This window comes from Notamacropus eugenii, chromosome 2 (assembly GCF_028372415.1).
Source record: "Notamacropus eugenii isolate mMacEug1 chromosome 2, mMacEug1.pri_v2, whole genome shotgun sequence".
Taxonomy (NCBI): domain Eukaryota; kingdom Metazoa; phylum Chordata; class Mammalia; order Diprotodontia; family Macropodidae; genus Notamacropus; species Notamacropus eugenii.
Genome location: NC_092873.1, coordinates 371,639,152 through 371,655,653, shown reverse-complemented (window position 1 = coordinate 371,655,653; position 16,502 = coordinate 371,639,152). Strand labels below are relative to the sequence as shown.

General features: G+C 38.2%; 2 protein-coding genes across 6 annotated transcripts in view; one reads left to right on the top strand and one right to left on the bottom strand.

Moving 5' to 3' along the window:
- The window catches only part of PPM1E (protein phosphatase, Mg2+/Mn2+ dependent 1E), a 187,370-nt gene that overhangs the window by 26,146 nt on the left and 144,722 nt on the right, over positions 1-16,502 (bottom strand). The window contains exon 2 of the mRNA XM_072646858.1: positions 5,705-5,823. Within this exon, the coding sequence (XP_072502959.1) occupies positions 5,705-5,823 (119 nt within the window). The remainder of the gene's footprint in view (positions 1-5,704; positions 5,824-16,502) is intronic.
- Positions 1-16,502, top strand: part of TRIM37 (tripartite motif containing 37) — a 187,149-nt gene that overhangs the window by 168,172 nt on the left and 2,475 nt on the right. The gene's annotated exons all lie outside the window — the stretch shown is intronic.

The following is a 16,502-nucleotide window of genomic DNA, read 5'->3' as shown; positions in this document are numbered from 1 at the left end:
TTTCTTGGCAGAGATAAAGGAGTAGTTTGCCATTTCCTTCTCCAGCTCATTTTAGAGATGAGGAACTAAGACAAATAAGGTTAAATGACTTGCCCAGGGTCACACAGCTAGGAAGTATCTGAGGCCAGATAGGAACTCAGGAAGATGAGTCTTCCTGACTTCAGGACTGGCATTCAATCCACTGTGTCACCTAGCTGCCTTTAAAGCAAGGTCAGTCACTACTTACTGATTTTCTCCCCATCTTCTCTGCCACCTTTCCCTCCAAGCCTTTTCAATTTAATATCACAAGTTTATGGCATTTAAGAATTTTTTTCCTTAAATAAAAGTCTAGGTCAATCCTTCAGCTTTTCTCTAATATGAGACATTTTCCTGAAGGGAGTGTTGCAGAATGTCAGCAATACAAATAATTTCTGATTGAAATGGAAGGGGAAAAGGGGAGGGGAGTAAAAATGGTCCCCAAAAGCAATCCACCCCCTCACAGCTGTAAATTACTCAGTAGTCATTAATGTCTTGGTTCTGATGTAGAGTTAGAGCTGAGTCAGCTATCATCCTGACTATATGATGCAGAATTTTATTGCAGTGACAAAGGTTGTAGAGAAATAAATCCAAATCACAGAATCATAGAATTGCAGAGTTGAAAGGGCCCCCAGAGGGCTTTCTAGTCCAACTGATACATAAAAGGAATCATCTGACAAGTAGTTATTCAGCCTCTGTCTGAAGACCTCCCAGAAGAAGGAACCCACTGTTCCTGAAGCAGACCATTTCACTTTTAGACAATTCTGTTACCAGTTTTCCCTAATAACAATCCTAACTTGTCCTCTTTGGAACTTGCATTAGTACTCATCCCTCCTGGTTTGGGCCTTTTTAATTAAGTCCAAGTTTTACAGAACACATCCTTTTATTAAGGGGATAAGTTTGGATTCAGTCAAAGGGCCATACTTGAGGACCTAGAGGGTCAAGGTCAACCTCAAGGCTGCAGGTTCCCCAGCCCTGTATTAGACTATGCCTGGAAATCTCCATCTCTATCTCAGATTCCAGGTTAGATATCTTGCCTTCACCTTCTCAGGTTTACCATCATTTCTGCCCCGCCCCCCCCCCCCACACCTTGCAATCTCTGTTAGGGAGAAAACTGACGCAGAATAGAATTTTCCCTTATTGGTTTCTTCATCTTTTAAGGATGACAAGAAATTATTAGTTGTTCTGTTTTTGGGAGAGAGAGAGCTCCAGCAGATGTCATGATAATAGAAATCCCTTATCACTACTTTATCATATTTCTGTGCCAGGCTTGTGATGTTCCCCAAACTCCTCATTTACTTCTTTTCTTTTGTCTAGGTAGTTTCTGGAATACTCCAATGACAAAGTCACTTTATTTATCCCTCCTTTGACCTTCACCCACATACTCTCTATCTTGCTGGTTTCTATATTTCTACCTTCTTAATATATATACATAGTATGACCCCACCCTTCCAATCTACTTATTCTTTTTCTTCAGAATAAGGTAAACCTACATCCAAAGTCACAGTCCAGCCATATGGATCATCCCACCAAGTTTCCATGATATCTATGGGTATCTAGTGCTAGTACCTTTAGGTATTGTTACCTTTATCACAGCAGGAATCCTATTGAACTTCACTCTGGACCACATTGGTTTCAGGTGACTTAGTTACTGTTGGCTAAGACAAGAGGCATTTGCTTCAAGAGCAATAGTTCTTGATTCCTAGACAATTTTTTTCCTATCAAAAAATAACTTGGAGAAAAGAAGAGAAGTGATACAAGTCTTCTAGGTGTCTCCTAATTTTGTTTGCTCTCATAGTAATTTCCAGGGTCCCTTATTAAATGACATAAACACCCACTGTACAAAGAACAATTTTTTTCATTATTCATGGTCTTTACACTCCTCAGAATCTGGCTAATCTGGTTTGTTTTTTGTGTGGCGAACTTAAAAGCAAATGTCCAAAACTGGGCAAGCAACTATAACCTCAGCTGGGTCTTTACTTGTGCGGAAATCCTTTCATCCATTTCATCCTCACTCCCTATCACTTTCCCCAAAGCAATTGCTCCAAACCTCCTCCCCTCCTTAAGCTTCAATTCACCTCCTATCCCTTCAACTCACCAGTCCCCTCCTCCCAGCAAATCATCTCATCTCCTATTTCACTGTGAGAACCCACATCTTATGACATGAGTTAAGCTAACTCTTCAACCCCTTGATTCCCATTCCTTCCAGTCTCTTGAATCTTGCTTAGTTGATCAATAATATAATCCAAAGAATCCCTTCCTTTGGATCTACTGCCCCCACAATCTGTCTTCTTATCTCTTCTTCCCTCCCTAAACTTTTTTTTAGCCCAACTACTTTACTTCCCCCATTAGTGCTTCTTCCTTTACTACTGCACTTCAATCACCTGCAATCTGGCTTACATTCTCAGTCCTTTCACTAATATTCTTCTCTCTCAGGTCACCAATAACCTTTTTAAAAAATTTTCTCAATTACAAGATAAAACAATTTTTAATGTTCCTTTTTAAAAATTTTGAGTTCCAAATTCTCTCTATGCTTTCCTTCCTTCTCTTTGAGAAGGCAGGCAATTTGATACAGATTATACAGTGTAGCCATGCAAAACATATTTTCATATTAGCAATGTTACAAAAGAAAATAAAGAACAAAAACTCCCCACAAAAAGCCAGAAAAATGAATGAAAAAGTATGCTTTGATCTGCATTTAGACTTCATCAGTTCCTTCTCTGAAGGTACATGGTATTTTTCATCATAAGTCCTTTAGAATTGTCATGGATCGTTGTATTGTGGAGAATATCTAAGTCATCCACAGTTGATCATCAGGCAATATTGCTGTTCCTATATACAAGAGTCTCCTGGTTCTGCTCACTCCACTTTGCATCAGTTCATATAAGGCTTCCCAGGTTTTTTTGAAACCCATCCTGCTTGTCATTTCTTATAGCACAATGGTATCCCATCACAATCATAAACCACAACTTGTTCAGCCATTTCCACCTGCTATCACAAAAAAGACCTGCTATAAATATTTTTGTACATATAGGTCCTTTTCCTTTTCCTTTTATCTCTTTGTGTTACCAACCTAGTTATAATACCAGTGGTATTACTGGATCAAAAGTATGTACAGTGTTATACTCTTTTGGGGATAGTTCCAAATTGCTCTCCAGAATGGCTGGACCAGTTCACAACTCCACCAAGAGTGCATTGGTGTCCCAATCCTTTTCCACATCCCTTCCAGCATTTGTCATTTTTCTTTTCTGTTATGTTAGCCAATCGGATAGGTATGTGGTAGAATCTCAATTGTTTTCATTTGCATTTCTTAACAGTGGTTTAGAGCATTTTTTCTTATGACTATAGATAGCTTTGATTTCTTCTTCTGAAAACTGCCTGTTCACATCCTTTCACAATTTATCAGTCAGAGAATAATTCATATTCTTATAAATTTGACTCAGTTCTCTATATATTTGAGGAATTAGGTCTTTATCTGAGAAACTATCAATAAGCTTTTAATTGTGGATGCCAATAGCTTTTTCTCAACCCTTATCCCTCCTTGAATCTTCTACAGCTTTAGATACTATAAACTCTTCCCTCCCACCCTTTCCTCCCTTAGCATCTATGACTCTCCTCTTTTCTGGTTCTTTTCCTGTCTTTCTGCCCAGAGTCCTTCATCCTTCTGCCGCTCCTTACATATAAACATTCTCCAAAGCTCTGTTCTTCAGCTCTCTTCTCTTTCTATACTCCTCCAGGGTGATCTCTTAGGTTTCCAGTGGTGTAGCAATCACATGTAATCTCGTGTTACAAGGGTGTAATCATCACAGGAGATGATTCTCAAATCGAAACACTTGGCTGTAATTTCCCCCTGTGCTCCAGTTCTCCGGCTAGCTGCCTGCTGGACAGCTTCACCTGGTTGTCCCACTGGCATATCAAACTCAACTTGTCCAAAGCGTAACTCATACATCTCTCCTCTTCCCTCCAAAAAAAAAAAAAAGAAAGAAAAGAAAAGAAACTAACCTTCCCCTTCCCAAATTCCCTATTTCTGCTACAAGTATTAACATCCTCCCAGTTACCTAGATTCTAAATCTGTCCTATTTGCCCCTTCCCTTTCTGTCATTCCCTCGCATCTAGTCAGTTGTCACATCCTGTCAATTCTCCCTCCACAACATCTCTCCCATCTGCCCCCTCTGCTGCACTCGCTCAGCTATTTTCCTTGACCTTTTGGTCAAGGCCTCATTAGCTCTCTTGTGGACTACTGCAACAGTCTACTAACTCTCCCTTCTCAAATACATTCTTAACACACCAACTGAAATAATCCAGGGCACAGGAGTGACCAGATCACTCCAAGATAAATCGACTTACTTATACTAGTTATTCCTCTAACTCAACATGATACCTCTCTCAATGTATTTGCACGGGCCATCTTTCATGGCAAAAAAGGCATTCTCCTTATTTCTGCCTTTCAGAATTCTTATCTTCCTTCAAGGCTCAGTTCCAGTCGTACTTTATCTGTGAAGCTTTTCACGAGCCTCAACTGAAAGCATTCTCTCCTTTCTCCCCACTGTTTCTCAGATAGAATACAGAGTCTTTTGAAATGCATTTAAGACCCTCCACAGTCTGACTTCTACCTGTGTTTGTAGCCTCAATTCATATTACAGCCCTTTATGAATTTCACATCCCAGCTAGAACAGACAGCCTTTTCCTGAATTCAGAAGTTTATCTCCTGCCTCTATAGATTCACATTTGGTCATCATAGCCCAGCACCTAGTACTGAAGCTGACACAGAGTAGACATTTAAATGTTCGTTGAATTGCATTGTATATATCTTGTGCCCCTCTCTCTGAACAATAAACTCCTTGAAGTTAAAGACTATAAGTTGTTTTTTTTTAATCACTGGGGCCTAGAATGGTAAACATAGTGGGTCTTAGGTTAATTTGCTGAAATGAAAAACTGCCATAAACATCAACATTTCCTTAGAGGCAGTTATGGACTGAATAAATTCTACCTCTAAGACATTGACAAATCTATTCTGCTCCTTTGCCTAGGGGAAAAAGCCTACATCAGCTCTCTGAAAAGCTGGAATGCCAGCTGCATATTTTCCTTAAAGCCACCTCCCTACTGATTGATAGGAAATTTACCGTAGCAAAGAATTTCTGCTTTCCAGTTGTTTTCAGGAAGCTTCTTTTGTTCTTGACGTCCTTTTTTTTACAGTACAATATTTTGGGGGCTCTATGTGCTTGATCTATTAAAGGTAAGCTACAAAACTTCACATTTATTTTTCTCCCATTTAAACTCAGACGTGACATGATTAAGAAAAATAATAATAACCTGACAGGCCCCTTGACTAATAATTAATGCTTTTTAATACTTAACTAATAATTAATGCTTCTCTTTGGCTCACTCTTTCCATTAGTCTAGTCATCAATCTCTCCTATTTTAGTGGTTGTTGAAACTGTTTCCTTTGCACATAGCATGGTATCTGCTACACCCCTCTCCTCGCTTCTGAATTCACCTATAAAAACTGAAAGTTTTTTCCCCCTTCTACCTGCTTTTTTTTTTTAATATGCCTCTCTGGTAGTTGATATGAGTTATTTAAACTTGTCACTAAGGAGATACAATTGAATACAGATTTAGGTTCCATTTGCTATGGGTCCTTTTCCACAACAATATTTTAGTATTTTAAATAATATACAGAGCTACTTACCCACAGTTCCTTCTGCGCTGTCTGTTTCCTTTGGTATATAATACATAGAAAGATCACTCTGAAGGACTTCATCTGATGTTGCTCTGGCTAAAGCAGCAGCCAAAAAGGAAGGGCAATTACTGAAAAAGATAAAAGGAAGACAGTTTTCAGCAAGAGTTAATAAAACAGTGAATTTCATATAAGGCTGAAGTCACTTCAAAATCAGAAAGGATACAAGGAGATCAAAGACTGAAAGGCCTCATACATACCAAAATATTCACAGTAGTGTTTTGTTTTGTTTTTTCGTAACAAAGACAGAAAGTGGGAACTCTTAGCTTAGAGAAAGGCTAAAAGAAATGTGGGATGTGAACATAATGGAATATTATTGTGCTATAAGAAATGAAAGGGGAGGGATTCAAAGAAATATGGGGAGGCGTATGAATGAATGCAGAACAAAAACAAAGAACGAGGAGAACAATAACTATAACAGCTGCAATGATGCAAATAAAGACAATGTTAAAGCAGCTAAATTCAGATGAAATGCAAAGGTCAATTGTGATTTCATAGAAGGGAGACAGACAGACAGACAGTCAGGCAGACTGTGGGATTTTGCTTAACTGTTTTTCTTCATTACTGAGAGGGATTCTACAGCATGGCAGGAAATCATTGTGAAATTAAAAACAAATGGGCAGCATAAACAAAGGGATACAGGAACAGTGTTTAAATCATCCATGGCTGAGCAAAACACTGAGGAAGGGTCTTTTTGACAACTGTCAAATCAATTCAATGAAACATTCATTATGCATAGAGTATCATATCAGGAGAGATGCAAAGATTAAGAAGATGGGGGGTTCTTGCTTTCATGGAGTTTATCATCTACCAGAGGAAATAAATAGGATTTCTACTTATGACAGGGCAGCTAGATGGTACAATGTATAGAGCACTGGGCGTGGAGTCAGGAGGACCTGAATACAAATATGACCTCAGACACTGGGCAAGTCACTTAACCCTGTCTGCCTCAGTTTCCTCATCAGTAAAATGATCTGGAGAAGGAAACAGCAAACCAGTATCTTTGCCAAGAAAATTTCACAAGTCACAAAAAGTCAGACATGAACAAATGACTCCATGACAACCAACACCTATGACAACAGGAAGTTCTGCTTGAATGGTATCTAACAAAGAGGTTTTTTAAAAAAATAAATCCAATGGTCCTAACCAGAACCCCTAATCCTTAAGTGAGTCTAGACCACTTAATTCACTGATATGGGAATTCCCAGTGCAGAATTCCCTTCACCAATGCAATTAGCAACTTCTCTGTAATTTATAGTCTTAAAAGAGTTGTCTAGGGGTAGACTAGCTCAGGGTCACAAAGCTACTAAGTGGGATCTGAATCCCAAGTCTTCCTGACCCCAACTCAGGAATTCTGAGTTGTTAAATAAACCTCCTTAATTCCTTGAAGTAGACTTGAAAATGACTGTTTTTATAAAGACTGTCCTATTTTACTCCCTTGGCTTAATTGCCATAAGACTGAGTATAGGCTCTAGTGGTTATTCCCAAAGCACCTTTTCTTTACAATCACTTCCCCCTCCCACCATCCTCTCATTCTCTCTGAGTTAAAAAGCAACTTTCTTGTTCAATTTCCAACTGTTTAGCTCTGAATTCATAAAAGGATGTAAAACTTTAGAGAATGAGAGCATTAACCTTCAGTTTTATTAGTGGCAGATGGATCACCTGCAAGACACTTTTAGTCCCTGTTCATTTTTTTTCTTTTTTGTCAGACAGAATGAAAATATTTTCAGTGAGGTAGGGAAGATTAGTTGACTAATACCTAGGGAGATGTTCAACATCAAGCCAGACACTTTATTCACACAGCTATTCCCATGTGACAGAAAGCCATAAACTAAGACTGAATCTTTTCTCATGGTTTTGACTTTGAATTAAAACAGTGATTATTTCTGATAAATCAGATTTGCAAATATATTTTCAAACAGTCACATCAGAGAATGTTGGATACTACTCAAACAGCATATCCTGTCATTATTAAGAGAATTACCAGGAGTGGCTAATATGCTAATAACTGCCTCCATTCACCTTTTCTCATAAAGTATTAGGAAAATTCTGATACAAGTTTTGATGTTTGAGCAAATGTAAGATATGTTTGGGGGCAGCTAGGTGGTGCAAGGATGGGTCTGGAGTCCCCTTCCTGATTTCAAACCTGGCCTCAGACATGTATTAGCTGTATGACCCTGGGCAAGTCACTTAACCCAGTTTGCCTCAGTTTCTTCATCTGTAAAATGAGTTGGAGAAGGAAATGGCAAACCCCTCCAGTATCTGTGCCAAGAAAACAGTCAAACATTAAATGACAGAACAACAAAAGATATGTCGGACAAATATTAAGGGAGTGCAAATTTCTCTTGTTGGGGAGAGGGAGATGATTGAATAAATTTCACTGCATTGAGACCTCTCTGAACTTCGTGTTAGCTTCTTTGTTTGGGAAGAGCTATGAAGAATATAAATGTTTTGACTAATTCAGTCACCTCTTCTCCAAGTAGAGAAAATAATTTTGTTTAATTATGATAACCATGGTGGCGTCATCTCAAGAATGCTAGGGCAAGAGCTGGAAGGAATCTCAGAGGCCATGAAATTCAACCCCTTCATTTTACAGATGAGAAAACTGGCACCCAGGGAGATGAAGTGAATTGTCCAAGGTGAGGAAGGGAGTGAGCATCAAAAGTGAGATAGGAACCCAGGCCCTCGAAGCAGGGATTGTCTTCAGCCTTTCTTTGTATCCCTAGGACTTCAAGCCGTGTCCAGCACATATCAAGTGCTTGTTGATTCCAGAGTTAGTGTTCCTTTCCACTGTACTACGTTGTTGAATTCCACTGGACTCCTCTGAAATTAGCGAATCAACTGTACGGTCACTTTAAACATTGGCATCATAACGTTAGAACAATAAGATCCTAGATTTAAAGCTGGAACTTTAAAGGTCATCGAATCTAACCCCTTCATTTTACAGATGAAGAAACTGAAACACAGAGAGGTTAACAGGTAGGAATATGGACATTTAAAACATGATGTCTACTCTATTTTGGGAGGTAAGTCTAGACCACTTAATTCATTGGCATGGGAACTACTAGCGCAGAAACTTCCTCTACCAATGCAATTAGCAACTTCTCTGTAATTTGGAGTCTTTAGAGAGTAACCTAAGAAAAAAACTGGAAATTGAGGGGATGCCCATCAACTGGGGAATGGCTGAACAAGTTATGGTATCTGAATGCAATGGAACACTGCTGTGCTATAAGAAATGACGAGCAGGTGGATTTCAGAAAAACCTTGGAAGACTTACATGAACTAATGCAAAGTGAAATGAACAGAACCAGGAGAACACTGTACACAGTAACAGCAACACTGTGTGATGACCAACTATGAATGACTTAGCTCCTCTCAGCAATGCAGTGACCCAAGACAATTCTAAAGGACTCATGGAAAATGCTAACCACCTGCAGAGAAAGAATTGATGGACTCTGAATAGAGATTGAAGCAGGCCATTTTCACTTTCTTAATGGTGCGTGCGTGTGTGTGTGTGTGTGTGTGTTTTTCCTTTCAGTCTGCTTCTTCTTTTACAACATGACTAACATGGAAATATGTTTTACATGATTACATATAAATAACCTATATCAAATTCCTCACTGTTTTAGAAAGAGGGAGAGGAGGGAGAAAAATTTGGAACTAAAAATTTTGAAAAGTGAATGTAAAAGTTGTCTTTACATATAATTAACAAAATAAAATACTATTTTCAAAAGAAAGAGAGTACCCTAGGGGCAATAGGAGGTTAAGAAACTTGCCCAAGGTCACAAAGCTAGTGTCTGCATGGGATCTGAAACAGGTCTTCTGTATTTCAACTCAGGAATTCTGAGTTATTAAGTAATTCTCCTTAATTACTTGAAGTAGACTTGAAAATGACTGTATAAAAATTGTACACATAGTAGAGACAAGATGTTGTAACTGATTAAGAGTGGGATTTGGAGTAAGGAAAACATGGGTTTCAAGTCCAGCCTTTAGCACAAACTGACTGTGTGCCCGTGTTCAAGTCTCTTAACCTCTCAGTGCCCCAGGCAACAACATTCAAAAACTATAAATTACAGATGAGTTACTATTTGCACCACTTAAGAACATTCCACACTGGGGTTCCCATACCAATGAATTAACCAGTCTAGGCTTTCCCTCTAGATTTCCCTAAATCTTCATACACATGCCTCCCACCTCCCCCAACGCCACCCAATACAGGCTACTCTACATTACCATACTTTCCTAAGTGTCCATCATCCCAACCACCAAGGGCTTTATATCCTCATAAAAACAAGTCCACTAAAGAGAATGAATGCTCATTCAGTATTTTGTTCTTTGCTTTAGATCCCAAAGCACCCAATCAACCCTTTCAGCTATGTGCAGGCAAATGTAATAATTCTGTATTATGTGCCATTGGATCATTTCTAATCTAACATAAATATCCTCAACCGAGAAAAGAGAGAAATTACACTTCAGTTGAATAGCTAATCATTTCCATAGGATGATCTTTACCAAAGCCAGTAGTGACTCTGTGTACGTAAACATGTATTAGAATTTCCCATGGCTTTGTTCATAAGGAGGCTTCCAGGTTCAATAAGATTGTCACATATTGATACCCATGATCAAACTCCTGAGGAAATCGTGGGAATTGAGTGAACCACGTTAACTCCATCTTGTGACTCAATTCTGGAGCTAGCTCAGCTCCCATCATATTCAATTACAGGTCTAGTTCAATTTCTGTCTTGTGAGAAAACTTACTCAATTATGAAAATTGTGAGAAAACTTTATTGCATTGTTTGAACCTTGCCTTGTATGGCCTAGAAGCTGGACCACCTCTACCTGTTGCTTAGAGACCCTTAGCATAGGGTGAACCCCCTAGACCTAGGCTGTGCTGACTAGAAACCTCAGTCAGATCCAAAGATTGATGCAAGGGGTTTTCTCACAATTATACATCTCAAGCAACCTATATGTCTTACTGAAAACTGTCTCTGTACAGGTCAGCTACTGTTTCCTTGTGTTTGATTAAATACAGACCCTTGGGGTAGGGAGAGTGGGGCAATTTTTCTGATTTCAAGGAATTGTACCTATTGTCTCTCGCCCTCCCAACTTGGAAGTCCTTAATCTTTCCTCTAATTAGAAATCAGATTATCTAATCTTGTATCCTGTTGACTGATTTCTTTTAATGCATAAAAATCTGTCTCCCTCTATATTCAGGGTACAGTGCCAGGATGAGGAGGCGTGGTCCAGATTTGGCATGCAATTGGCATGCATTGCTTAATAAATTGATATGCACAGGAGTTCAAATTTGTTTCCTCAGTTACTTCAGATTTCACCCAGCTAGTATTACTTTAAGTTAAAAATAATTATCCTTCACCCTAGAACTATACATGAACTCTCAACTCAACTGGTATGGGCTGAAATCTTTGGGATTTCATTTTGTATAGGCCACAGTCACAGATGTCCTGATTATTTATCCTGCTATTAATACTAACCTGCTGTTAAAACTAAGTATTTAGGCTTTACCCAGCACATACATGCTTAACATCTTTTAGCCTACCTTGCCACCCTGTTTGTATTCCTTAAAAAAAAAAAACAAAAAAAAAAACCCCATAAAACTAAAACCTGCTTAGAAGAATATTTTATGATTCACAAAAAGACACTGATTGTGTTATAATGCACAAGCCACACACCTTCTGTGGCTCAGTCTTTAGTCAACGTTTACACAAATTAATTTCTTTTTCATCAGCTTTTCCTAAATGATTCGTTTTGTAAAAGTCAAGCAGTGATACAGCAGAATGTTCAGATAGACACAGATGTTCTTTCATTACGGAAGCCTGAAAATCATTCTCAGAATCTGTGGATTAACACTATATTCCTTGCCGAATGACAAATCTTAGGAAAGAGCATGGTAGTTTTCTATGCAAAATGAGACTACTATCCTATTTAGATTTCACACTGGAGAGTGTGGACTCAATGACATTCTTACATTAAAGGAAACCTTTAGGATTTCCCCTCACTGCAGGGAACACACAAGTTGATATTTTTTTCCTTGTCGCTTGCCTTTGTTTGCTAAAGCAATCAGGGAAAGTTCCTCATAATTATGGCGATAACTCAAACCCTCAGAAAGCAATGGCATCTTAAAATTCAGACTGCATGCTATCTCTATTGTGCCATGGGGTTCAAAATATTAGATGCTATCTCAGTATGTAATCAGTGACACAGCCTGACTCTAAAGGTTGGATACATGTGATTTCATACCGGGTGAGAATCAAAATTACAGCATTTAACAACTATATCCAATCTTAGTAGAATAAGAAGACTCGGAGTCAGAAAACATGTCCCAACTCTGCTGTTAACTAGTCATAGGACCCTAAGCAAGTACTTTAATTTCTCTGGGCCTTTGCTTCCTTACTTGAAAAATGAAGGGAATTAGATAATCTTTAAATTACTTTCTTACTTTAAAATACATGATTTTCTGATTACTCAGAATATATCTGGGTACCAACAGTACTTTAACTTAAGGAAGCAGACAGTGAGGTAGCATTTTTATTAAAAGTAACAGAAGTGACAAAAATAATAACTTACATTTCTTTAGCAATTTTAGATTTCCGAAAAGCTTTCCTTACAGTGACTCCTGTGAGATAGGAAGAAACTGAAACTCAGAAAAATTAATCAAGAGTAGCCCAAGTGGCTGATTAATGGAATTTTATACCTCAGGCCCTAAGGAAATACAAAATATACAAAAGTTGATATTAATGAGACCCCTTCCCCATTGTACATGCTAGTAGTATCTTCTGTATGCATACAAGAGAATACAAATTTTAAGGCTGCAAACTGAACTCTTGTTCTCGCCCAAGCCAGGCAACATTTTCATTATAATGCCAAACCTACACAAGTCACTAAAGACATTATTAGATAAATTAGAGGTTTGAAAGAACAGCCTTCCTGACACTGGTAGTGTGGGTGTTTGCGTAACACCCACAGCTGCAGTTCAGCAGTCTTGGCATGGCATTGCTAAGGTAATAAGAGACTCTGAAGGTGGGAAGTTTCCATCAATTAACTTTGAGAGAAACCATCTGAAGCAGACTCAACTCAGCCCACATATTGAGATGATGTTATCTCCTCAATGTGCCCTTGTTCTAGAATGACAGTACTGAAACGATGAAAAATTTATGATCGCTTCCTTGGAATTATTCATCTGTGTGCTAAGTCTGGAATAACACACTAAACTAAAAATAAAGAAGGCAAACTTGCCACTATATTGAGATGTATTAAAATGGCTTAGGATTTTTTTTTATCAATTCTCATCAGATAAAATTGAGTCCAAATCAAGGAAGACATTTTCCTTTTCAAAAATGCTTTTTTTCCAAGCTAGCAACCATCAACACCATTCCCCTCCTCCCCCCTAGCAGCCCAGGAGTTAATTGACAGTAATATCTACTCATCAGATATTCTCTTAATAAAGCTTAGCTTTGTCTGCCTGTGCCCTATTGGCCAGTTTCAGAGACTTTCCTCTTTGAGTATCATAGCACAAAGATCTTTCCCTGATGTTTTTGTCAATGTAATGTTTACTGACTGTGATGTCCACAGACAGGTTGACACTCAAAAGGGAGTGAATGAGAGCCTATCTTATATACACAGAAACTTGGGGAATTTACTGAAGAATATAATCTTTTTAAAGCCTGTTTCCACTAGATGGTAGATATGTATTACAGTGGAAAGACTATTTGCTACTCAGTAAGCTGCTAGAGTTCACAGACAAGATAATACTTTCCATAGCTTCCTTCCTCTTTTCCTTTTGTGACCAGAAATAACAAAGGTAATTTCTCCTTTCCTGTTTTCCTTTCTGTGTGTTTATCTGTTTTACATGTTGCCATGGAAGGCTCCCAACACATTGGGTATAACATTTATGGCAAACTTATTGGATGAAATGGAATCTGCATCATTGGTGGGGCCATTAAAATCCATGAGATTGCAGTTCCATTGGAATAGATTTATCTGTGCCTTGGCTTCCTGGAAGAAAATCTTCTTATGAGCAGGCATTACTATACTTGGTTCAGCATTCAGCATATGTGTGGCTAAGTAGCTTGAACTAACATCAAAAAATGGCTAATGCCAATGAGGGTCATATTTACTAAACAGTTTCTTGGTTTAAACTGGTCTCAACTTTACTGCAGTCATTATTGCCTTTTGGTAAGAAATAATATTGTTAAAAAGGTGCATGAACTCTCTGGCCAATATTTTTTGAAGAATAATTTTCAGGAAAAGGGGGAAGCAAAGAGAATAAGCATTTATTAAGCTCCTACTATATGCCAGGCACTGAGCCAAGTGCTTTACAAATAATATCTCAGTGAGACATCAGATTCTATTAGGCTAATCAATACTTTCAATAAAATTTAAAGCAGAATTCTTATTAATTATTTGGTCATAGTTATTCCTAATTTATGAATGACGGTCTAAATCTGGGCTTAAATGGTGGAAGATCACAGTTTAACTATTAATACACAAATTATATGTCATTCTTTCAAATCTATACTCATATATCCTCTCATTTACAGTATCCTATGAACACTTGTAAAGTGATAATTTATTTTTGGTTTTTATTTATATTGTCATCAATATAAGGAACTCCCACTGTAGAAACTCCCTCAACCAATGTTGATGAAAGCTGCTCTGAAATTTAGTCTTAGGAAGTTGCCCAGTGCACTGAGAAGTTAAGAGATTTATCTAGGGTCATGTGGCTAGTATATATTAGAGGAAGAATTTCAGAGTCTCCTTGACTCTTGAGAGCTGTTCTCCATCCACTTATAGACTTTTACTGGCAAGCAGGCTGGTGGGAAAATGTAGTTTTTCCCAGATAGAAGGAGAGAAGAAGCCTGAGAACATTGAATTTCTGGGGAAAAAGGTCCAGGGGTATGGACAGCCACAAGCGCACCAGCCAATCAATTACAAATGAAAGGTGAGACTACCCTGGATAGGGGAAGCCCAATCTGGCTCCCTCACCTAATCCATCTGGGCCTGTTTTTTTTTTCTTTTTCCTTTACTGTCACTGTTACTGGGACCTGGTGAATGTTTATCCCCTCTCCACTTAATCTCCATGCCCTGTCTCACAGCCACCTGGCAATCTAGTGTCACTTACCTTCACTGGCTTCCTGTGCTTGTTCACTTTTATTTGATGTATGTATTTTTACAATGAGTTCTGGCTCTAGATAACTCTAAATTGATTTTTATTGCATTCTGACCAAGTGTTTGCTTTTATAGAAGGGACCATACAACAGGAAATAATGAAAGGGAACCCATGGACCAAAAAGTATCCATGCACTTCATCGAGAACCTACACTGAAACTCTCTCTAGAGACACAGAGAGCTTCACACTAGACCAAGGATAGAAGTCTCAGGGGCAGCTAGGTGATGCAGTGAACAGAGCATGGATCCTGGAATCAGGAGGACCTAAGTTCAAATTTGACCTCATACACTTTACTCTTACTAGCTATATGACCATGGGCAAGTCACTTAACCTCAACTGCCTTGCCTTCCCCCCTCCAAAAAAAAAAAAGATAGAAAACTCAGCTAGAGGGCCACAAGTAGCAGGCAAAACTCCCAAGTATAGCATGAACCAGATTAAACTGGGGATATTTTTTTAAATAATTAAAATGATATAAGAAAGATAAGGTTAATTTGTGGTTTTCTAAGTCAATGTGCAGCCCACAGGGATTAATTTATATTTAAGCTTAATTCCACAATGCAAGGTGATTTGCCCAAGGTAATACACTTTTTATTGATGACAGAGTGAGGAGGAAATTTTTCCTAGATCTTAATGAAGATGAAAACATAGATTGTCTACTGCCCACCTCCTGCTCTTTGCTGTGGATCAAACTGCTTCTCTCAGAGGTCACTAATAAATTCCATTAGACAGAAAGAGAATCAAATGCCTACTATTTAGAATAAACACATTCTGATCAATAAGCTTACTAAAGAAGCCCAGGGCCAAGTCTGTAACAGACCCTTAAATTTAATTTCAGATTACAAGAAATTAGATGACTATTTCCTACAAAGAATGTATATTCAATGAGATGAAAAATGTTTATCTAAAAGACAAATAATAAATTAGATGAACAGTATAGAAACATTTGGCCAGTAAGGAAGGAGGAATTCCAATAGAATGATCAATGGGTAAGAATTGAATTCTAGTTTTTGGATGTCACTTATTCACTCTAAAATCTTTGGGTTTTTGAAATTCATATTATCCATGCCTCCTGTTTTTTTTTCCCATAAAATTTAAAACTTTGCTCTTTAATGTCTAAGTCTCTATGTTTCCCCCTGTTCTCCCAAACTGTATCACTTCTCATTCTTGATTTCTACCCTTCACAGTCTGGATTCTGTTAGCAGGGCTGTGCTGAAGCCAGCTTGCACTGGTTCTTCCCATGTTCATACTCATCAGTGCTATTCCCATGACTCCCTCTCCCTCCCCTTCCATTGTGCTTCCTACCTATTCTTTGTTGTTAGCAAACTGACCTTCATATTAGACTTCTCCTTCCCAATTACATAACCATAAGTTATGTCCCTGCTTAATAGAATGAATGAATGCTGAGGAAAGGACAGTTTCATTTCTGTCTTTGTATTACCAGCATCTTGCAGAGTGCCTGACGCATAGTAGGTGCTTAATAAATGCTTATTGAATTTAAGTCGTCCTTAGATTAGCATTTAAAACTATCCACAATTGACTCCTACCTACTTTTCAAGACATTTC